This window comes from Megascapheus bottae, chromosome 35 (genome assembly GCF_031878675.1).
Source record: "Megascapheus bottae isolate mThoBot1 chromosome 35, mThoBot2.hap1, whole genome shotgun sequence".
NCBI lineage: Eukaryota > Metazoa > Chordata > Mammalia > Rodentia > Geomyidae > Megascapheus > Megascapheus bottae.
Window position 1 is genome coordinate 1,505,229 of NC_143543.1, and position 24,854 is coordinate 1,530,082.

A 24,854-nucleotide genomic window follows, 5' to 3' on the forward strand; every position below is an offset into this window, starting at 1 on the left:
GGCCACGTCTCCCCCCAGCAACCCATCTGATCCCGAAGAATGAGAGAGATTAAACACGAGAGATTAATATTTGGAGAGCAGTCACGGTCAGAAAGCAACAACAATAAAACTACACTAGCACGCCATGTGAGTTTCTTCTATGGCACCTTCAGAAAGGGATGACGAATGACTAACTGAGGATTCTCAACAAGTCAACTGGGCCTTCAGTTTGCTGCTTAATCCTCCATATATATATATATATATATATATATATATATATATATATATATGGTGTCAATTTCTTATGGGTTTGGGTGTTTAACTAATAAAAAAAGAAAAAAGAGTCAAGCACCAATGACTCACGCCTGTCACCCCAGTTTCTCAGGAGGCCGAGTCTTGAGGATCATGGTTCAAAGCCAGCCCAGGCAGAAAAATCTTTGAAACTCTCATCTCCACTGAACTACCAAAAGGTCAGAAGTGGTGCTGTGGCTCAAGTGGTAGAGTGCCAGCCTTGAGAAAGTCCACAGGCAGTGCTCAGGCGCTGAGTTCAAGAGCCAGGACTGGCTAAATAAATAAACTCATAGCACCTGATAATCTGTAGTATAATAAATGCTGTAATAGCAGGGAAAGGTTTGCTTTCCTTGAGAAGGAGCCGGAGGCTGTCTGTTTCCTTTCGGTGATTTTACCAGAATAAAATGACACAGAATGAAAGGGGAAAGTGAGGTGCCTTCTTCCCTCCCTCTCCTCCTGAAAAAAACTCCATCCGAAGCAGGCAAGCCAGTCACCAAAATGTAGGATGCCCGCATGGTTCATTAACCTGAGCCATCCCTGAGCTCTTTCACTCCAGGCGGGCGCTCTACCCCTTGAACCACGGCTCCACATCTGGTTTTCTGGTGGTTCACTGGAGATCAGAGTCTCCTGGACTTTCCTGCCCAGGCTGGCTTTGAACCTGTGATCCTCAGATCTCAGCCTCCTGAGGAGCTGGGATGACAGGTGGGAGCCACCAGTAATTAGTACCAACCATTTTTTAATAAGCACATTTTTAACTGGTCCAAGAATCAACACAGGAAAGCAGCCAACCAGCATGGGAAAAGTTCACACAGACAGAAATGGTTTAAAATTGTCCATGTGCCTGTTTGCTTTGAAATGATTTGACTAATAAAGAGTGTACATAGTGTAAACTGTCTACAAAAATGTTCCTGAGCTGGGCACCAGTGTGGTGTGTGTGTGTGTGTGTGTGTGTGTGTGTGTGTGTGTGTGTGTGTGTGACATTCATGTACACAACTCCTGGTGTGATTCTCTCAATATTCGTGTTGGGGCACAGATTTCTTTGTGATGCTTACTTTATTCATGCTGGGTTTTTGATATGCATTGGAATTTTTCGGTCAGAATCCACACATATTTCTTGCACGCGCTCTCTGCCATGACTGGCCATGGTTTTAGACAACGCAGAGAAGGGGCCATCTCTTCCCAGCTGGTGAGAGTCAGAGCGGGGCTGGCTCTGAAGTTTATCACAGGGTCAGTTTATCCTGTGGTCAGATTTCTCTAGACGTTTTCCTAGAGTTTTCCCCCGTATAGATTCCATTCTTCTCTCGGCCCTCTTATCTGGGACATTCTTCCGTCTGCTCTGTAATTGTATCACTTATTTCTTTTTTTCTCCTCCTATTTTTCATGGTGTGGCCCTGGGGTTCGAACCCTGGCCCTGGAGCTTTCACGATTGGCGTGATACCACTGAGCTATTTCTCCAGCTCTCTGGGATCAGGCCTCTCTCTCCCTTCCCTTCCACCCTTCCCACTCAATCTCCTCAGCCCTGCAGCCTTCCCTAGACACTGGAATTACAGACCAGTCCACTCCACCTTTTCTTCTGTTGAGATGGAGCCGCCCCCCCCTCCTTCCTCTCCTCTCTTCCTCCCCCTCTTCCTCCTCCTCCCAGGACTGACATTTTTTTAAAAAAGACTCATGACCTGTTTTATGTAACTGTCACCAATCTACACATCACCTTTACAATGAAAATTAAGAATAAAAAAAATAATAGTACTCGCTGAGTCTGTTTCTCACTTTCATAGCAGTAATTATTCTTAAAAAAAAAAAAGGGTGGGGGGTGTGGGAGGGGGAGGGAAATGGGGACCAAGACATGTGAAAGGGTATCAATGTATGTGAATTCATGCACCTTCTATCTGGCAAATATCATGTAACCCTTTTACTAATTACAATAAAAAATAAAAAAATAAAAAAAAGTTTCATTCTCCTGGATCATGTAGGGAAAGTTTCCATCCATGCTCCGACTTAGAACCTAAGAACTAATATGAGTATCGAATATCTGGATGTGGCCAGTGTATGAATATTCATGTACCATATATGAATATTCATGTAGCTGCTGTTTGAATATTCATGTGTTAGGCTCTCCTAGTCTTTAAACAGGATCTTTCAACAATACCTAACATGACAAATGGCTGCATTTTTTTGAAGGGTGGGGAAGAGTTGGTTGGGGATCTTGAACTCTGGGCCTGGACGCTGTCCCTGAGCTTCTTTCCCTCCAGGCTAGCGCTCTACCACTTGAACCACAGCTCCAATTCGGGTTTTCTGGTGGTTCCTTGGAGATCAGAGTCTCCTGGACTTTCCTGGCCCTGGCTGGCTTTGAACCTGTGATCCTCAGATCTCATCCTCCTGAGGAGCTGGAGTGACAGGTGGGAGCCACAGAATCCAATTATGACAACTAGTTCTTTAAAGACTGTCGCACTTTGTCCTTTTCTTCTTGAGTCGGATGTTGGTTTTCTGGAGAGCATTCACTCACCGGATCAGAATTGTCCGCTCCGTGAGAACAATCTTTTGCCATGTGATTTTTCCCAACCCGATTCCCCTTTTCAGTAGACTGCACACAACGAGCAAACACAAAAGTAATCATGGAATTGAAAATAAAATGGGGCTTGTTGATGAGTAATCGATTCTAAAAGAGTCCGATCTGGACTGATAATAAGAATTTTTTTTTAATTCTTAAATAGAGTAAGAAGTGATAAATGGAGAGAATATTTTTGTATTAGATATGCAGCATGAAAATTCGGGTTCGGTATCAAATCAGAGATGCCTTGGGATGAAATAGATTCTTTATTCACATTTAAAACACAGCTGGATCTCCAATTCTGTTCAAGGTTTGCCATAACCCTTCCTCTCCCAAGGGCAGCTTGGCTGGTTGCTCTACCACTTAAACCATGCCTCTAGCCCAACTTTTTGCTCACCACCTTGGACTGGGAGACGAAGAGAACTTTTCTGCTTGGCTGCTCTGATTCCCAAGCTTCTTGGGTAGCTAAGGTGACAGATGTGAGCGACCTGCACATTCCGATGCATTAAACGTGGCCTCAGAGATGATTAGCATTCTAATAACAATGTGTTGGTTTTCTAGCCCTGGGTAGGCTGAGGAAGCAGGCATTATAATTTCGTTTTCAGGTCTTCCTCGTTCACAACCTTCGCATTTTGGTGCGAGTCTTTGTCTTCGTTTTTCTTCACGGCCATCTTCAAGTCTGCCAGCTCAGTGATGGGGAAATGGCTTTCCCCGGGGAGCTGGCGGTGCCTCAAAAGAATTAAGATCACAAAGGCAGGCAAGAAACTGGTTCCTCTAATGGCAGAAGGCAGCCCAAGGTAAATATGCCTAGTGTAAGATAAAGACATAAAATGTACTCTATGTCTAGAGAGACACACACACATGGCAGCAGGTTAGATTTTAGACAGGGGATGGGCTGGGCACAAGTGACTCTTCTGTCTCTGGTGACATTTCTTCCAGCAAAGGCAAAAAGCAGCTCAGCATTTTCTAGAGCCATTGTCAAGTCTTGTCCAGGCCTTCTTTATTTCTTTCTTTTATCCTATAGGTCCTGAGGTTTGAACTCTATCCCTGAACTTTTGTGGTGCTCTACCACTTGAACCACAGCGCCGCTTCTGGCTTTTTGGTGGTTTGTTGGCGTCACCATGCTTTTTCTGACGACGGGGGTTGGATTCCAAAACTGATCCTCAGTTCTCAGCCTCCTCACTTAGCTGGCGTGAGCCCATCTCTAATTAGTTACCCTCCCTCTTCCTTCCTGAGAACCATGAGGGAAACCGCACGGCTCTTGCACTGTGCCTTTAAAATGCCGTACCAGCCACAGAAAACGGGTCCTGAGATTCCTAGTTCTTGTGACTTTTAACTACCATGGCTGGCAGTGTGGTGGAAAAATTGCTCGGTGCAGCCAGGCACTGGTAGATCCCGCCTGTCATCCAGGAGGCTGAGATCTGAGGATCACAGGTTCAAAGCCAGCCTGGGCAGGAAAGTCCAGGAGCCTCTGATTTCCAATGAACCACCAGAAAACCAAAATTGGAGCTGTGGTTCACATGGTAGAGCACTAGCCTTGAGTGAAAGAAGCTCAGGGACAGCGCCCAGGCCCTGAGTTCAAATCCCACCACTGACAAAAAAAAAAACAACAACGAAAGGTTATCTTTACCTGAAGTTGTTTGAATCGTATATTCTGCATGCCCCTGGCTTCCCACACTTCATGGTTGCCCAGTGTAAACAGGTGGAGTCCACTAAAGCTCCAAAATATATAGGCGCTGGAATGCCCGCTGCAATTAAGGAAGAAGAAAGAAACTTGACGGATGCATGGAAGCTAGAGTTAGCTTACAAACATGTGAGTAAACACGTGGGGATGGACCAAATGAAGAAGAGGGAGGGCAGGGGTGGGGTGGGGTGGGTGAGAATGTGGAGGGGGGGCTGGATCAAGACCCACTGTATTCATCAACTGCTTTCGGTGGCAGCTTCTTGGTACAACTACTTAAAGATAATACAAAGAAAACAGAGACGAGGGAGGTAAGAATTTTTTTTTAAATGTTACTCTACTTGGAAATACTTCCCTCTCTGCTACACTGAAAAACAAATACAGACTAGCACATTAGAAATCGGATGCTGTCCGTTTCTTTTTTCTAGAAATGGGGAAGTTACGACCAAGTTTCTGGATGACAATGGGAAAACACGACAATGTGAAAAAGGATGGAAGGAAATTAATGGGGGGGGGAAATAAAACAAAAACATCAAATGAACAATGGTGAAATGAATATTTCCTGAAATATCTGACATCCATTATGTGTGCGTTTATTTATTTACTTAGTGCTCATTCTGGGTCTTCAACTGTCCCCTGAACAAGGGCACACAAGGCCACAATTCCATTTCCAGTGTTTTGATTACTTGGTGATAAAGAGTCTTGTTTTCCTGCCCAGGCTGGCTTTGAACCACGATCCTCAGATCTCAGCCTCCTGAGTCGCTGTGATTCTAAGCCTGAGTCACCAGTGCCTTGCTTTACTTTTCTTATTTTAACAAAGCATCTCCGCTTCATTTTGCTTTCAAGCCATCTTGTAGGTGACAAGGCAAATTAAACAGAGACAGAGGCTGTCCGAGGGAGGGGAAAACTCCAGCCCGTTATACCGACAGAATCATTATTTCATTTACGAAGTAATGTAAAAGTGGTGTGATGGGATTGGGGGGGGGATATTCATACCAAATACTCTTGTGCAAAACGTGTGCAATCCCACACCAAGAGATTTCTCCTCCGACTTGATACACCTAAAAATAACACACCAACCAAAAGACACACATACGTAAAACGATACACAAATACAATGAAGATCTTAGCGCCATCCATGCCAGTTATGACTTCTTACTGCACCAGCGACAAACGAGGAATATTAGCAAATATTCTTGGCTGGTATTTGGGGGGTCTTGAACTCAGGGCCTGGGCGCTGTCCCTGAGCTTCTTTCACTCCAGGCTGGCGCTCTACCACTTGAGCCACAGCTCCACGTCTGGTTAGTTCTGATGGTTCATTGTGCCTGGGCTGGCTCAAGGACAGTGCCAAGGCCCTGAGTTCAAGCCCCAGGACTGTATAGATATATATATATATATATCTATATAGAGAGATATATAAAATTTAGATTCTACAAAATGAAGAGGAGAAGGGGTGGGGAGGGGAGGGGCAGGGGAGAATGTGGAAAGGGGAGAATGTGGATCAAGACCCACTGCATCCATCAACTGCTTTGTTCAATGGCAGCTCCTCTGGGCAACTACTTAAAGGTAATAATAATCATAATGATCAATAGATAGATAAATAGATATTTTTAATTACCTGAGTAATACCATGTACCCGGGTATGGCTGCTAGAGAGTAAATGAAGCTGCTCACTGTGGAAAGGGCTAGAAAGTACTGGAGCATTCTGGAACATTCTGGGCCCTTGTCACACAGCCCGAGCATGGCAGACGCATTCCCCGAGGGCCCGATGCAGCTGCAGTTGTGGAAAACCTGTCCGGAAGGTAAGATGGGGGAGAAACACTCAACTCAAAACTCCAGTCTTCTCTGCCTGGCCCGTGAGACCAAGATGGGGAAACCGGGAGGGGGGGGTCAGAGGTGACATATCTAAAGTTCCAACAAAAGTAGTAATAGTAATCAATAATAACAATAATAATAATAATGAGGCTATTGGATCCCTTTAGCCATCCCTTTCTCATGGTTTTTCAGGGACAGTGCCCAGGCCCTGAGTTCAAGTCCCAGGACTGGCAAATTAAACAAATCTCCAAGGCCATCAGGACTTTTTACCATGTGGACGCCAGTCCCGATGGAAGTCTGGCAGCCGGCTACACAGGCTGACATGTACGACAAACCGTTGTCACCGCACACTGGGTCCCAGATTTTTGTTGGACAATGACAGTTTGTGTTGCACTCTGCCAGGACTTCATTTCCCGAGTGTAAACCTTGTGGAATTCTGGAACGAATCAACACAACGCCGTGTAAAACACTGGCCTCACACCTATTGTGGAAACACATGTGTTCTCTTTTCCCTTCCTTCCTTCCACTTTCTCTCTCTTCCTTCCTTCATTCCTTTTCTTTTTCTCCCTCTCTCTCTCTTTTTTCTTTCTTTTTTCTCTTCCGCCCTTCCTCCCTCCCTCCCTCCTTCCCCCCCCCTCTCTCTCTCTCTCTCTTTCTTCCCCCCTCCCTTCCTTCCTTTCTTCCTTTCTTTCTTTGTGCTAGTCCAGAGCATGAACTCAGGGCCTGGGCGCTGTCCCTAAACTCCTTTTACTCCATGCTGGTGCTCTACCACTTGAACCACAGCTCCACGTCTGGTTTTCTGGTGGTTCACCGGAGGTCAGAGTCTCCTGGCCTTTCCTGCCCGGGCTGGCTTTGAACCTAGGATCCTCAGATCTCAGCCTCCTGAGGAGCTGGGAGGACAGACGTGTCCCAGCGGCCTGGCGTCATCAACCGTCAGTTTTACTTATTCATGGGGGTAGTAGAGTGTATGGACAGCATCTACGAATGCTAGTTTTCCTTTGGGTTCTATCACAACGATAAATATGATAACACACACTCGTCCACTCATTCCCGTGTGATACGTTCACCACTTCTTTAAGACTAGCAGATGATTGGCAGGTGAAAGAAAGCTGAAAGCCAATCACAGCTCCTGGCCTCAGCTCGAGAAACTCCCCCAGGAGGCAGCTGTTGATAACGTGTTACACACGCCTTCCAAATCAACACACCACCAGGCCCTGGGAGCTCCCGCCTGTCCTCCCAGCTCCTCAAGAGGCTGAGATCTGAGGACCACAGGTTCAAAGCCAGCCTGGGCAGGAAAGTCCAGGAGACTCTGATCTCCAGTGAACCAGCAGAAAACCAGACATGGAGCTGTGGTTCAAGGGGTAGAGCGCCAGCCTGGAGTGGAAGAAGTTCAGGGACAGCGCCCGGGCCCTGAGTTCAAGACCCAGGACTGGCACAAAAATAAAAACAAACACATGAGATTTACCTACCCTTCGTAAGAGGTGGTTATGCCAGCCACCGGAGAGTTGTCACAAGTCATCAGGAAAGAGAAAAAGTAGAGCAGATACTCAAGGACAGATAACCAGCAGCCGATGTGAGCCGCTTGCTTGACAGTAATCTTGAATTTCTTCATGATTAAGCCACCCACAATATAGCCAATGCATATGGGAGGCAAATTATAAATACCTACAAATACAAGGAAGCCATTACTGACTCGGACACAGCAAGGGCACTCGTCATCAACTTGTCTTTTGTAAGACGTTAATTCAGTCTAATTTGGTCTAACCCTAATGAGGGTTTGTTTTTTAATGCTCACTGCGTGACACCCAATAAACAAGGAAATTAGAAATGCCCCACCATAATCAAGTCCTTCCAAAAAGACATCTTGAAAGGGTTTATCCTCGTTATGTATTGGACTGTGATAAAACAGAATTTTCTTGTAGGCAGAGGTCACAACCAATCTCCCATCTCTTATTAGATAAAAAGAGCAAATCAAAGTGACCCTAAGTTATTAGTTTATTACTCTGTATTGTGGGGAATGAGATTGTAGAGTATACCCAGTATATGCTATATACATAGTACATAGTATGTATTGTGTGTGTATATATACACAGCATATAATATACACAGCATAGACTACATAATGTAATTGATGTACAGCATATATAGATAACATGGTATACACAGTATATACTATATGTAGTATATAGTATATATTGTATATGTAGTAGAGTACATGCTATGTAATATATATTTGCATAATATATAGTATAAATACCATATAGCATATGCTACATATTATATATACTATATGATAGTATATATGTAGTACAATATAATAATATAATTATATAGTTATAGAATTATTATAATATAATTATTCTATATGTTCAATATTATATAATATATGCAATATTTAGTCTATTATATATTATATTACTATATATGCTATGTACACAATATATTGTACATATGCTATCTAGTTTATATATAGTTAAAATACTGTATATAGTGTCTATCTGCCTTTGGGCCGGGAGTTTGGCCTAGTGGTTAAAGTGCTTGCCTAGCATGCACAAAGACCCGGGTTTGATTCCTCGGTACCACATACATAGAAAAAAGCCGGAAGTGGTGCTGAGGCTCAAGTGGTAGAGCTCCAGCCTTGAGAAAGTCCAAGGACAGTGCTCAGGCCCTGAGCTCAAGCCCAGGACTGGCAAAAAAAAGTATCTATCTGCCTATAATATGTAAAAATGTATAATTATATAATTTCTGTTCTGTGTGCCTAAAATAGAGAATATATATCTAAAGAGAATGCAGAAAGCATATATAGAAGTTACATAGTATAGAAAATATATCTGCATACATAGAATTCTCATGCTGGGAGTGTGGCCTGGTGGTAGAGTGCTTGCCTAGCATCCTTGAAAATGTGGGTTCAATTCCTCAGCCACACACACAGAAAAAGCCAGAAGTGGTGCAGTGGCTCAAGTGGTAGAGCACTAGCCTTGAGCAAAAAAAGCTCAGGGACAGGGCCCAGGCCCTGAGTTCAAGCCCCACAACCAACCAAAAGGACCAAAGGAAAAGAAAGGATATTTCTAGTCATTTCCTTTTCATACACACTTTTTTGATTTTTCTGGAGAATGGAAGGAGGGCGTTTAGACCCAGAATATTCTAAGATATTCTGAAAGACGTCTGGGGTGAATGTATATACTGTTGGCCGTTTGGGGGGGGGGGGGGACTTGTGGATTGTAGGGAAAATGAGAGTGAGAAAAGAGCCTACCAATGAGAAAGATGGCGTCCGAAGTGGACTTTCCGTATTGTTGTTCCAGGTATTTGGGCATGAAGGAAAACATATTGACGAAGGCATTGAACTGTAACACGCTAATGAGGGTGAACAGCATGTAGATGGGATTGCAGGACAGGCTCTTCATGAATGGCAAGAAATCTGAAACGAAGGAAATTGGAAGCCACGAGAGAAAAGCAATCAGGTCCCCCTGCCATCCCAGCTACTCAGGAGGCTAAAATAGGAGGATCGCAGTTCCTAAGCCAGCCCAGGATGGGAAAGTCTATGAGACTCTTATTTCCAAGGAAACACAGAAAAACCTGAAAGTGGAGCTGTGGCTCAAGTGGTAGCGCACCAGGCTTGTTTGAAAGACCCTCAGGGACAGCACCCAGGCCCTGAGTTCCAGGTCCAGGACCAGCAAATAAATAAATTAATAATAATAAGGCAGTTTTGTAAAAAACATGTTTTAGAAGATGTGGGACAAACTCACGTTCATTATTGAGGATCATAACTGATGTAACCATACATAAAGGCAATGGAGGCTAAAATAAAATAGCATATTTCGAGGTAGCGTGCTTACCTTTGGTGATTCCACGTCGGTCTTCCGCCACGGCTTCCCTCTGCTTCTCTTTGTCATGTCGCATGGCGTCGCCATTCTCCTCCGTGCCTTCCTTCTGGAGTGTTTTGGGCAGGAAGAAGAAGGGAATGGCCGTGAGAATGTTGATTGCTGCACAGATCAGAAAGCCAAACCACCAGGCGCCAACCCAGCGAGAATCTGTAGGAGTTATGGTGAGGGCCTCTGCAAAGAAATACACACACGCTTACCAAAAAAATGTACCTGACATGGATCGATGGCGCTCAAGTTCAAAATCAGACAGGAATAAAAACAATTCTTGCGCTCAGTAGATTGCCTACTGGATTCGAACCGGATCCTGCATCTTTCCAAAAGTTAGAATCAAGAATTCTGAAAAATTTTCCCACCATCAATAAATAGTTGAGGGAAGAGAGACACTTAAGTTTTAGGAGTAGTCCGAGATGTATACACATCGCAGAATGTCACACGTCACCTAATCAAGGGATCTCATCTTTAGGATTTGAGATATTAATTAAAGCTTAACTGGAATTGGAAGGGGATATGTGGTTCAAGCGGTAGCGTGCCAGCTGGCCTTGATTGAAAGAGCCAAGCAAAAGCATAAGGCCCTGAGTTCAAGCCCCAGTACTTGAACAAAAGAAAACAACAACAAAAAAAGAAAACAAAACAAAAGAGCAATGGATTTTGAGTCCAAAGATAATAATATTTTTGTTTTGCTTTGTTATTATTGTTCTTTGTCAGTCCTGGGGTTTGAACTCAGGGCCTGGGTGCTGTCCCTGAGCTTCTTTCACTCAAGGCTGGCGCTCTACCACTTGAGCCACAGCACCACTTCCAGTTTTCTGGTGGTTCAATGGAGATCAGTCTCATGGATTTTCCTGCCCGGGCTGGCTTTGAACCTTGATCCTCAGATCTCAGCCTACTCAACAGCTGGAATGACAGGCAGGAACCAAGGTTCCTGGCAAAAGATAACATTTTATCTTATCCAGCTGTTCCCTAGTTTGGTTTCTTCATCTGTGAAATGGACACCATCTAGAAGGCAGATGGCTCAGCATAACCCACCCGAGATTCCATCCACACTCCAGGCCTCGGGTAAGGTAATTACCTGTGTTGACAGACCCGGTGTCCACATAAATGTTTGCGCAGAAAGAGGCCAGCAGAAGCCCAATTAAAGGGCCGATTATGGCTCCCGTCTCGATGAAGCCTACCACAAAACAAAGACAGAAAATTACATATGTACTCAAAGGGGTGAGTCCACAGAAAGGCTTCACCAGTCAACTATTATTATATCAGTTCAGGGTGTGTGTGTGTGTGTGTGTGTGTGTGTGTGTGTGTGTGTGTACTGAGGCCAGAACTCAGGGCCTCACATTCACACTTAGCTTTTTTTTTTGCTCAAGGCAGGTGCTCTACCACTTGAGCCACAGCTCTACTTCAGGGTTTTTCTGTTGGTTCATTGGACATAAGAGTCTCTTGGGTTTGTCTGCCCAAGATGGCTTTGAACTACGATTCTCAGATCTCGGCCTCCGGAGTAGATCAGATCATTTTCAATAAATCTACTCCAGTCCTTGAACTTGCAGCTACTTAAGAAAACAACAAAAGGTAAGAAGAGAACGGAAAGGTGAAATAGATCTCTGAAGAGTTACATCTACCTTGATGCCATTCTTTTCTTCCTACTGTATATGCTGTACCTAATCACTAGAATATTCCCTAGCGTTCTATCCTAGAGGCTCTCAAGGTTAGGTGGCTAGACAGACAGATGACAGATTGATGTCAGATATGATTTATGATAGATGATGAGTGATTGATAGATGATAGATAAGTAAACAGATGACAGATAACAGACAGAAGACTGGTATAAACATTGATGACAGATGATAGATAGATGACAGATCAATAGTTGATAGGTATAAAATGGGTACATGATAGGTAGATTGATGACAGATGATTGGGCATAATAGATAACTGATGATAGATGGATGATACACAATGGATTAATCTATAGATACATATAGATTGGTTATAGACAAATGATGAATGAGAAAAGAGGATTGATGATATACTAATGATAGATGATAAGAGACAGACAGATACATATGTGATAGAGACAGTAGGTGGGTGGATGGATAGAGGGATGGATAGAGGGATAGATAGATATAGATAGATAGATAGATAGATAGATAGATAGATAGATAGATAGATGATGGACAGGTGATGGATAGATGGATGGACAGATGGACAGATGGATAGATGGGTGGGTGGATGGGTGGATGGATGGATGGGTAAGTGGGTGGGTGGATGGGTGGATGGATGGGTGGATGGGTGGATGGATGGATGGATGGATGGGTGGGTGGATGAGTGGGTGGATGGATGGATGGGCGGGTGGGCGGGTGGATGATAGGTAGGTAGGTGGGTGGACGATGAGTAGGTGGGTGAGTGGGTGGATGGGTGGGTGGATGAGTGGATGGACGGATGGATGGATGGACGGGTGGGTGGACGGGTGGACGGGTGGATGGACGGGTGGGTGGACGGTGGATAACAGCCTCTCATGGGAACGTCCTCTGAACGAGCACTTGTCAAAGATGGAGCCTTGGCGTTCGAGTTCTTCCCCCTTCTCCGGACCCGAGTCCACCCCGCGGCTTCCGGCAGCCTGGAGCGGACGCCTGGGCCCAGGGTAGGCCGGGGCTCCTCACCGGAAGGCCATCTTCTCCATATCCCGGAAGTGCCCCCCCGGCTTCCGACTTCCGGCAGCCTGGAGCGGATGCCTGGGCCCAGGGGAGGCCTGGGCGTCTCACCGGGAGGCCATCTTCTCTGCGTCCCGGAAATCCCGCCCCGTCCCCGGAAGTCCCGCCCCGTCCCCGGAAGTCCCGCTCCCGGCAGCCCGCTGGCCCCCCCCCGGGGCCCCGGAAGTTCCGCCCTGTCCCCGGAAGTCCTGCCCCCGTCACCGGAAGCGCCCCCCGGGCCGCGGCAGCGCCCGGCCGCCGCACGCTCACCGATGTAGAGCGGCGAGTTGTCGGGCCTGGCGTGGTCCTCCACGTAGGAGAGGCCCAGCGGCATGACCGGCGTCTCCCCCATGCCGCGCACGATGTTCCCGGCCAGCACGCACACCCACAGCACCGAGCCCGCGCCGCCGCCGTCGCCGCTGCCACCACCGCCCAGGCCGCCGGGGCCCGGGCCGCACCCTGCGCGGGGAGACGGACGGGGAGGAGAGGAGGAGAGGAGAGAGACGGGGTGAGGACGGGGGCCACGACCCGGCCCTGCACCCCACACACGACAGCGCACACCACGGACCTGCGCACCAGCGCACACGCACACACACGGGAACACGACACACACACGTGTACACGCCACACACGTGAACACGCCACACACACTACACACGTACACACGCACACACACGCGAACACGCCACACACACGTGCACACATGCACACACACGCGAACACGCCACACACACGTACACACACGTGTACACGCCACACACGTGAACACGCCACGCACACGTACACACATGTACATGCTACACATACGCGCACACACGTGAACACGCCACACATGTACACACATGTACACGCACACACGTGCACACGCCACACACGTACACACACGTACACGCTACACACGCACACACACGTGTACACGTCACACACGCACACACGTGTACACACCCCTCACACGTACACGTACACACCACACCCACATGTACACACCGCACATGTATGTACCACACACATACATACCACACATACACACATATACATACCACACATATGCGCACATATACATACACCTACACACATATACACACCACACATATACATACCACACACATGCACACATATACATAACACACATATACATACCACACACACGCACACATATACATGCCACACGTGCACACATATACATACCACACATATACATACCACACATGCACACATATACATACCACACACATGCACACATATACATGCCACACACATGCACATATATACATGCCACACCTACACACATATGCATGCCATGCGTATACACACATATACATGCCACGTGTATACACACATACATGCCACACATACACATATACACATGCCACACACATGCACACATATACGTACACACATATACATACCATACACATATACACATATACCTGCCACACATGCACACATATACATACCACACATATACATACCAGACATGCACACATATACATACCACACATTCAAAATGAATGTGCACATACCGCACACATACCAAATGCATGTGTTCATATGCACATACCACACACACCACATACACTATACACACCACATACATAACACATATCACACACACCGCATACACTACACACACATACACACATACCAGACACACCACGCATAGACTACAACTACCACATACACCACACATAAGCTACACACACTGCACACACATACACACCCCACACATACGCTACACACACATGCATTACACAACACACATATGTGCACAAACCACACATACATGCCACACATGCACATACCACATGCATACCCCACACACATACACACACCACACACCTTCACACCACACAACATACACACCACACACACAGCTCTCGGTGTACATAATACAAGGCTGCACCCACGTAACACGAGTTTGACTGAAATCTGACTACTCTGCACATGATTATTTCATAGAAATGAAGAGTACTTAACTGCGAATGTGAGTCATATATTTTACAGGTAGGTAAGTAATATAATTTATAGACTATACAGTATAGAGTGTACATCTGATGTATGTATAAATATGTAGATAAACTAGATACATATAAAGTATATGTAAATATATGTGTATACACAAAGTATGCAGATAGATTTATGAAGTATGTAGATAGATGGATATAGTGTGTGTGTGTGTGTGTGTGTGTGTGTATAAAATAGGAGCTGTGATAGGGTTTGATTCCTCAGTACCACAGACATAGAAAAATCCAGAAGTGGAGCCGTGACTCAAGTGGTAGAGCTCTAGCCTTGAGAAAACCCAAGGACAGTGCTCAGGCCCTGAGGTCAAGACAAAGGAGTGGGGAAAAGTGACCACTGGAGAATTACGGCCACGGGAAGACATGTTAGCAGGAAAGGTTTAAGCCCATGATTAGGCCTGTTTGTGATACAAATGGGGGAAAATGCTCCTTATTGTGTGTGCGTGGTCACCAGTGCTCACCTTCACTGACTCAGGTTTTAATTTGCTGTTCTAAGAACTAGATAGGGAAATCTTAGCAGACACCCCGAAATGTAAGAATAGTCACGTTCTGTTTCATTAGATGGCTCCTGTTTTTCCCTCTGAAGGCCTGGAAGGCAGGGGGCGGGGGCAGGGGGAATGATATTTCTTTATGCGTGCACTTTACTAAACCTAGTATCTCATTAAAGCCCTAGAGCAGACGCGCAGGGAACAGAGAGGGAGAGGATGGAAGGGACAACCTGATGGGTCATGCGTGGGTTGCAGCGTCTGGCTTCCATTTTCTGTACACAGGAAACTGTTGGAGGAGAAGTTGGTGGAGGTGGACACGGTGGATTCGTACTCGTATCTGGAGGGACACAGAGGTGGAGGGCTGTTTATCTGGGAGGGTCACAGAGTCATTCTGCAAACCCTCCACTCATGCTTTTCTTAAGGCACAGCATTGAAACCCTGCAAGCATGTCTGTCCCCGGCGGACCTCCCAGGAGGCTGAGATCCAAGGACAGAGGTTCAAAGCCAGCCCCAGAATAGACAGATGGGAGAGACTCCAATTTCAGATTCACCAGCAAAAACAAAGCCAGTGTAAAGATGTGGCTCAAGTGGTAAGCAAGATAGACTCAAGGGAAAGAGTTGAGTAAAAGCCCAAGACCCTGAGTTCAAGTCCCACTAAGGAAACATTAACACAATATATACATCTTTTATGTGTGTATTTTATGTGCATATATATGTTTTGTAAATATATGTGTTGCTATGTTTTTAATATATAATCAATATATAATAGAAATTATACATAGCAATATATAATATATTGAATATAGTATGTAACATAAATATGTGTGTAAATATATGTATATAAATATATACTGACGTGTGGCTATAGATATATCTGTATATATATTTATATACATTTATATACATGGCTATATATAAAGTACATATCTATACTTACATGTTTGTACAGCATTTTGTATATTTATACATGGTTATATATTTATACATGCTTATGTATAAATATATGTATACATATATGTGAATATACATGTATAAATTTATACATGCTTATGCATAAATATATACTTAAGACATGAATATCTACATATTTGTGCATGCCATATATTTATACATATATGTACATGTGTGTGTATGCATACACCCATATGTATATATGTGTTTATGCATATTTATATAAGATATAGTTTCACATATACAGGTATATAAATATACGTTATATAGTTCACATGAGTTACTGTAGCAGAATATATTTAATAGACATAACTGTAGCTGTTCCTGTAATTAACTTGAACCACTGTAATATGTACTTCATATATTTAATACTGTATCTGTCAGTCTAATCACCACGCATTGAGGTCAACAAAAGCTCATGGTTCTTATTTGAGCCACATTGAGCAGTGCCTCTTCTTTTCAATTATCCACCCACACAGAAGAGCATTTCCTAGAAATGCTGAGCGTGGGGCACGAAAACCTAAGAAAAGTATGAGAGTCAAGAAAGAATCATCAAGAAGATAAAAGCCTGGGCGAGGAAGAAAACCGAACAATCCCACCAAACGGCTCTGTGCGCTTTGACCCTGTGCAAGCTACGTCCATGTTTCTGGGAATGCAAACAGTCAGTCCGCCATCTGTTCACCAACTCCCACGGAAGGGAAAAAATAAATGAACTGGATGTGATCAAGGGTCCAGGACAGACTCAGCCACCAGCCGGCAGAATGGACACACATTTTGCTTCTGACATTCCTAGAACAAGAGGGCTAACGCGCTAAATCAACCTCACTTACCTACACAAAGACAAAAGGAACATTTAAAGGCCTCAGTCTCAGAAATCATGAACCCTAACAATAGCTGAGTATTAATTGATATTGTCTTGAAAAAGAATAGGAAGGCCAGGAGTTTGGTAGAGTGCTTGCCTAGCATGCACAAAGACCCAGGTTCGATTCCTACGTACCACATACATAGAAAAAAGCCGCAAGTGGTGCTGAGGCTCAAGTGGTAGAGCTCTAGCCTTGAGAAAGTCCAAGGACAGTGTTCAGACCCTGAGCTCAAGCCCAGGACTGGCAAAAAAAAAATAGGAAATATCAGTCAAAACTCCTTCTGGACTAGAAACTTCCAAGCCCCCCCAACACACACCCAGAAAGATCAAACTAGCCCGTGTTCATTTAACTCAGCCACTCAAGACACCAAGAAACAAAATGGCAGGAAATGAATTAGAAAGGAAAGGATGAATGTCTACACAGACAGAGAGATGGGTAGGCCAGCACCCACGGCCCAGGCCTGTCACCCCAGCTCCTCAGGAGGCTGAGATCTGAGGACCAGGGTTCAAAGCCAGCACAGGCAGGAAAGTCTCTTGGACTCTGATTTCCAATGAACCACCAGAAAACCAGACATGGAACTGTGGTTCAAATGGTAGAGCGCCAGCCTTGAGGGAAAGAAGCTCAGGGACAGCACCCAGGCCCTGAGTTCCAGACCCACAACTGCAAAACTAAAAATGAAAATTTAACTCTTTGTGTTTGTAAGAGATGACCACTTGGGCAGAGCATCGCAGTTGACCCTGGCAGTTGAACACGTGACCAGACTCCAGAGTCTAGAAACCCTTTTGTGACCAGTCAAACTCTCCATCAAGCCTGGAGGAGAAATAAGAATGGCTCCAGATCTTTAAAAGTTGTTAAGTTTTTATACATCTCTTCCAGACTTTCTAAGAACATTTGGTGGGACTCGAACTTGGGGCATCTGTATGTGTGTGGGGGGGAATCTCACATGCCCACTTGGCTTTTTTCACTTGAGACTGGTGCTCTACTACTTGAGCCACGTCTCCACTCCAGCTTTTGGCTGACTCATTGGAGATAAGAGCCTGGTGGCCTTTTCTCCCCACGGTGTGTGTGGTAGGGGGTGGAGGTGGAGCTGGCTTCAAACCAAATTGTTTTTTTTTTTCCTCTAGAGAAAGACATGAGAGGTCAGAGGTAAGCAGAAGCTAGGAGTGATGGATTGCATGGACTGCAGATGAGAGTGAAGGAATGCAGATGAGAGTGGTGGAAGGCAGGCCAAAGCAATGGAATACAGAGCCTCCTGCCCCCAGGCTCATAATGAGGGAAAGTTTCAAGGCCGTGACCCCTAAACAGGCCTCCTCCGTCCCCCCCCCCCCCCCGTGAGAATTCTCTGTTTTCCTCACTCAACCCACAGGAGCCACGCTCAGGGGGAAGGTAAACGGGAAATGCCCTCGCCCGGCCAGGCCCACTCACCGGTCCAGGAGAAAGTGAGGTAGAGACATGAGGAGGCACCCGAGGCCCATGGCCACGCAGCCCACGCCGATGATGACAGGTCTGTGCAGCTTCGTCCCGAAGTAACTCACGCAGATGATGAGCAGGAGATTTCCTGCAGGGAAGCAAAGGTGAGCTGCACGACCCGAGGTTACTTCAGTAACCACCAGTCACAATCGTGTGCGTGTGTGTGTACCCTGGGGCTTGAACTCAGGGGGCCCTCAAACTCTTCTTCCCACCAATCAAGGCGGGTGCTCCACCACTTGAGCCACAGCTCCACGTCCAGCTTTTGTCTACGAATGTGATACTGAGGAATCGAACCCAGGTCTTCGTGCATGCTAGGCCAGCACTCTACCACTAGGCCACACTCCCAGCCCGGCTCACTAATGCTCTTGAGTGTGTGTTGGCTTGTGAAGCGGTTGCTTGGGAGATTTGGTGCAGCTGTTTCACGCCTAAAAGAAGGAAAAGAATAAGAGGGGCCAGGGCTCCGTTTTCCTCCTGGGAAATGCTAAGGGTGGGTGATTATCTCACTGTGAGAAAAGAGGCAGGGAAGGGAGATTGATCTGCAGGTAATCTCTGACACCTCCGCCCCCAGCCCGGAACAACACGAAAAGCAAAAGTTGGCTCAACAAAAGCCAGTCGCTCTATTATATTCAATTATATTCTGAGGGTTTTGTCCCCCAAACCTGATGTATGGAATTGAAACCCCATTGTACAACTACTTAATGATAATAAAGTAAATTTAAAAATGACCCCCGAACCTCCCCAAAAGTTGGTTTAAATAAATGTACGTTTTCCTTTTCCAGCTCACTGTTTCAAAGGACATTTACAGCCATATGCCAGTGGCTCGCGCCTGTCGTCCTCCCCCTCAGGAGGCTGAGAGCTGAGGACCACAGTTCAAAGCCAGCCAGGGCAGGCAAGGCCATGAGACAACAACAACAAAAGCCGGGAATGGTGGGGTGGTTCAAATGGTAGAATGCTGATCTTCAGTGGAAAAAGAAAACAAAAACTAATGAAATGGGACCCAGGTTGTGAGTTCAAATCCTCGGACCGGCACCAAAAACAAACCCACAAAAACAACATAGAACTCAGTGAGACTCGATGACTTCAGACCGACGGGAGTAAAACCAGAGCAGCTCCATAGATAGAGCGGAATGTAAAGAAGGCATAGGGGGATGAATTCATTACCGATCTCAAAGCTTCCGTTAATGAACCCCACCAGAGACGTTGGGATGTTGAACTGTCGCTCTATTTGTGTGAGCATTGAATTCATGTAAGAGCCAGACAGGGTTTTGGATATGTATGCCGACGTCAGCGCCAGCAGAAACATCTGCAAAGAAAGAACACGGCTGAAAAGAAAGAGAAACGCAACTGGCGTTCACTTGCATCCATTTCCCTTTATAAAAGATGGAAATGTCGTCCCAGCTAAGGTTAACCCCTCAAATTACAAGACACTAAAATGGGGGTCTGTTCTCGTCCGCTCTCCTGTATTTGGTTTGTTTTGTTTTCTGGAAACTCAAAGGCAGCGTGATGCACAACTGGGCTTGTGTTTCCCAAGCAGACGTCTCCTCATTCCGTGAGACACAGAGCTTGAATACACAGAGACACAGTCTTGGCTTCTCAATTTGGCCTCTGCCAGGACAGGGCAATGCCAAGGTCAAGCCAAGGTCATATTGGTCATCCTCTCTTTAAACAACAAAATCTTTACCTGCTGGGTGCCAGTGGCTCACACCTGTTATGTCAGCTACTCAGCAGGCTGAGCTCTGAGGATCTCAGGTGGTAGAGCGGCAGCCTCGAGTGAAAGAAGCTCAGGGACAGCACGCAGGCCCCGAGTTCAAAACCCAGGTCCAGCGCACACACACACAAAAACGTGTGACACAAAATACTGACATATTTTCAATATATAATGTATAATATAACATAATGTAATATATAATACATGATATAACATACAATATTACATTATCACATATTATGGATATGTGGAATGTATTATATGATAATATATCAGTATTCATATATTGTCATAGTATTCTATAATATAAAATAGTACTATACAATAATACGTTATTAGCATATACTGTTCTTACATAATATATATTAATGTGTGCAATATATATGTTAGATAATACATAATATATGTACATTACATATACACTATGTTACAACAAATAATATACTTTATATAATACACTATATTTTAATATAGTATAATAGATAACAGATATTAATATACCTGCATACAATATATTCTAGATACATCATAATACAATATATGCAATATATTGCAATAATATGCAATAGCGTGTATAATAATATGTATGGTATGTAATATGATGTGTATTATGATATATAATGTTACATATATATTGCATATAATATTATATACAGGGCTGGGAGTTGGGCCTAGTGGTAGAGTGCTTGCCTAGCATGCATGAAGACCCAGGTTCAATTCCTCGGTACCACATACATAGAAAAAGCCAGAAGTGGAGCTGTGGTTCAAGTGGTAGAGCTCTAGCCTTGAGAAAGCCCAAGGACAGTGCTCAGGCCCTGAGTTCAAGACCCAGGACTGGAAACAAACTATATATACATATATATTATATGCATTACATTAAATATTCTACAATAACATGTATAAATTGTGTATAATGTCTATAATCTTGTACTATAGAACATTTATAACCTATTGCCTACAATACAATGCGTCTATATCCTCTGCACAATCATATGCATCGTATATCTGCTGTGTATTGTACAAGATGGAGGGTTCTGTATAGACATAGACTGGACATAAGTCTGTCATATGTTAGGAATGCTGTCCTGTTTAAACTCGCTTCCCCTTGTCTTCCCTGCTCTGGAGGAGATGTGGGCAGCGGCGTGGACTCTGTCCTCAGATGCGGGCCTCTGCTGGCCTGGGAAGCAGGCTCTCTCGTGGCTGCGCGGTCAGCACAGGAGACCCCGCTGTGGCAGTGGCTTTTCCTGTGCCTGGGGGAATTTTCCTCCCCTGGGGCCTGCAACCGTGGCTCTTTTAACTGACCACCTGGAACCAAGAAATCCATTTGGCCCGAGGTGTGCGAGGTCATTTCTTCAGCTCTGGGTTGACGCCCATCGCAGGACGTTCAAAGCCTCTGATCCGAAGCGTCGTGCACACACCGCCGCCAGGGTGGTGACTGAGGGGAAGCTCGGGATTATTCCTAGCAAGATTATAAATACTCTCCTGAGTGGAACAGGGCTCCGCCCCCCGAGTTTCCTCCCCTAGCCCCCCACCGCCTGCTTTAGAATGGCACTCTACCACCTGAGCCACATCTCCATTTTTGGCTTTTGATGGGGCTATGGTTCATTAAAGGTAAGACTCTCATAAACTTTGCTGCCCAGGCTCGCTTCAAATCACAATCCTCACATCTCAGCTTCCTGAGTGGATGAATTCATTGTCCTGAGCCACCATGGCTGGGCAAAAATACTTTTTTTTTTGCCAGTTCTGGGACTTGAACTCAGGGCCTGAACACTGTCCTTGGATTTTTCTCAAGACCAGAACTCTACCACTTGAGCCACAGCACCACTTCCAGCCTTTTCTGTGTATGTGGTGCCGAGGACTCGAACCCAGGGCTTCATGCATGCTAGGCAAGCACTCTTCCACTAGGCCACACTCCCAGCCTGGAAATGCCTAGGCTGGGAATATTATATGTGTGCAAAGGGAAAGACAGCTGGTGATGGAGACGACACAGGTGAAGTGTCCGTATCTGAGGACTTGGTTTGGCCAGCTCCCTGCAGAGTCACATTGAAAAGACTGTCACATTTTGTGAAGACAGCATGCCACTGAAGCTGTGAGAGAATCTGCACTGAAACAGGTCAAGTCACCAACCCCGCTCACAAAGCGGCCATTTTCTTGGAGAGAACAGTTGGTAGGTTGCCAAAAGCTGAAGAAAATGTTTTGGCTCACTGGATCCTCAAGAAGCCACCAGAGTCCACTGGCCCACACTCAGTTTCTGTGTTGATGAAGGAAGGGCTTTCTAGGAACTAGAGACCACACACACACACACCCACACACACAGACACACACACACCTCCATGTGCAATACCCTACCTAGAAGTACAGGCGCTGTCATACATCTCTTCCCAACATGAACATACCGAAACCTTCCTCTTTACAGTTTTGGGGTGTGTGTGTGTGTGTGTGTGTGTGTGTGGTTTGGGTTTCTGTGTTTTTGTTGGTCACAGGGGCTTGGGCTCAGGGCCTTGGCACTGTCTGTGAGCTCTTTTGCTCGAGGCTAGCACTCTTGGATGGACGAACAGACAGACAGATGGGCAGATAATAGATCATCAGATTGAGAGATGATACTTAGATACAGAGACCGACACACAGATCTAGATAAATGATAGACAGACAGACAAACAGATAGATAGACAAACAGGTAGATGGGTAGAGGGAGGAATGGATGGATGGACAGATGGATGAGTGGGTGGATAGATAGATAGATAGATAGATAGATAGATAGATAGATAGATAGATAGAAAGAAAGACAGATAGAAACACCATACCTTCAGCTTGGAAAGACATCTCATTCTCGGGGCGTCCTTTCTCTTGTCTGCTTCTCCCATGTTGCTCCTCTGATTATTCCCACACACTGGCGCCGTAAATTCCACTATGTGTGAGTCATAACCTTTTGAGAAAACAGACATCAATGAGGTGACTGACAACACCGACCGCCGCCATTCCTCCGCCAGAAATCCTGAATCTGAACAGTGTTATTGGAATGTACTTATAAAGTTTTGTGGGTTTGGGGGGTTTAGTTTTGTCAGTCCTGGGCCTAGAACTCAGGGCCTGGGTGCTGTCCCTGAGCTTCTTTCACTCCAGGCTGGCGCTCTACCACTTGAACCACAACTGCACTTCTGGTTTTCTGGTGGTTCATTGGAGATCAGAGTCTCACAACTTTCCTGCCTGGCCTGGCTTTGAACTGTGATCCTCGGATCTCAGCCCCCTGAGTAGCTTGGATGACAGAATATTATTAGAATATAATAATAAAGAATAATATTCTTTAATGGCATTCTCATAATAGTGTGCTGTAAACCAACAGGTAGGTGATTAAAAGAATGCTGGGGTGGTTTTTTGTTGTGTTTTTTTCAGTTGTGTAGCCAAAACAAACAGAAGCACTCCCTTTGGACTTACACAAAAATTGCTGATTTTAAAAGACGGGGATGGGGGGAACCCACAGAGATTTAAGTCTCTATTTTTTTTTCTCAACCATCTCCTCAGCAACTCTATAAAAGCTGTTGGGCCACCTTTTCTCATCAAATCTGTTGCATTCCAAGACGGGGGACCTCAAAACAAAGAACTTCCCAGAGGTGGAATTTTCAGCTTGGAAATTAGCCAAAGTCAGAAACAATAAATAATCCTATGATCTGGGAAGGAGTCCCACATTCCAAATGAACAGACGTGACGTTGAGAAGCCCGACACAAACAGAGATCTATGTGTGCAAAGAACACGATACATGAATAATAATGCATACAGAGATACAGATTTAAAAATACATATATATATGATGTGTTTTTCTCTGTAGAAATCTTAGAGAGGCACACGTTTTTTATATGCAATACAGATGACTTAAAAATCCCTTGGATGGTACCAACCTCTTGTCAGAGATTTTATTTTGTTCCTTAAAAGTGCACTATTTGTACCAAAACCAAAAGTGTATTTCAATGACATTTATTCTAGTAATTTTTATTTTGGCTTTCGTGCCAAAGTTCTTTTCACTTTTGTTGTTATTATTTATTTGCGCTGCCCTGGCACTTAACCTCTGGGTCTGAGCACTGCCCCGGAGCTGTTTTGGCTGAAGCCTCATGTTCTACCATTTTAGCCACAGCTCCACTGCCAGCTTTTTTTGGTAACTTACTAGGAGAAGAGTCTCATAAACTTTCCTGCCTCGGCTGGCTTTGAACCGAGATCCTCAGATCTCAGCCTCCTGAGTCACTGGAAAAACCGGCGTGAGCCTATTACTTTTGTGTTTGGTGTTTTTTTTTTTTTTATGGTGGCTAAAATCACAACCCTTTAGGTGCGTGTGTTTCATATTGTAGGCAAAGAAATCTGAAATGAACCCCTGGGAAATCAGCTGGGGAAAGTACTTCCTCTTGATTATGCTTTGAAGGAACCTTCTAGAACTGGTCTCATTATAATACCTCAAGGTTGTACTGTACTGAGAAATGTTTCATGAATG

The 24,854-nt window shown here is 45.1% G+C and overlaps 1 protein-coding gene across 1 annotated transcript in view; it reads right to left on the minus strand.

Annotated features, from left to right (window-relative positions):
* Positions 1-3,065: 3,065 nt before the first annotated feature.
* Positions 3,066-24,854, minus strand: part of Slco1a2 (solute carrier organic anion transporter family member 1A2) — a 43,379-nt gene continuing 21,590 nt past the window's right edge. The window contains exons 4-17 of the mRNA XM_090324552.1: positions 23,181-23,302; positions 19,830-19,971; positions 18,624-18,756; positions 15,598-15,722; positions 13,150-13,278; positions 11,265-11,363; positions 10,151-10,369; positions 9,568-9,732; positions 7,784-7,979; positions 6,585-6,750; positions 6,118-6,290; positions 5,496-5,560; positions 4,449-4,566; positions 3,066-3,625 (exon numbers count right to left, since the gene is read on the minus strand). Coding sequence (XP_090180678.1) covers positions 3,406-3,625; positions 4,449-4,566; positions 5,496-5,560; positions 6,118-6,290; positions 6,585-6,750; positions 7,784-7,979; positions 9,568-9,732; positions 10,151-10,369; positions 11,265-11,363; positions 13,150-13,278; positions 15,598-15,722; positions 18,624-18,756; positions 19,830-19,971; positions 23,181-23,302 — 2,072 coding nt within the window. The 3' untranslated portion in view covers positions 3,066-3,405. The remainder of the gene's footprint in view (positions 3,626-4,448; positions 4,567-5,495; positions 5,561-6,117; positions 6,291-6,584; positions 6,751-7,783; positions 7,980-9,567; positions 9,733-10,150; positions 10,370-11,264; positions 11,364-13,149; positions 13,279-15,597; positions 15,723-18,623; positions 18,757-19,829; positions 19,972-23,180; positions 23,303-24,854) is intronic.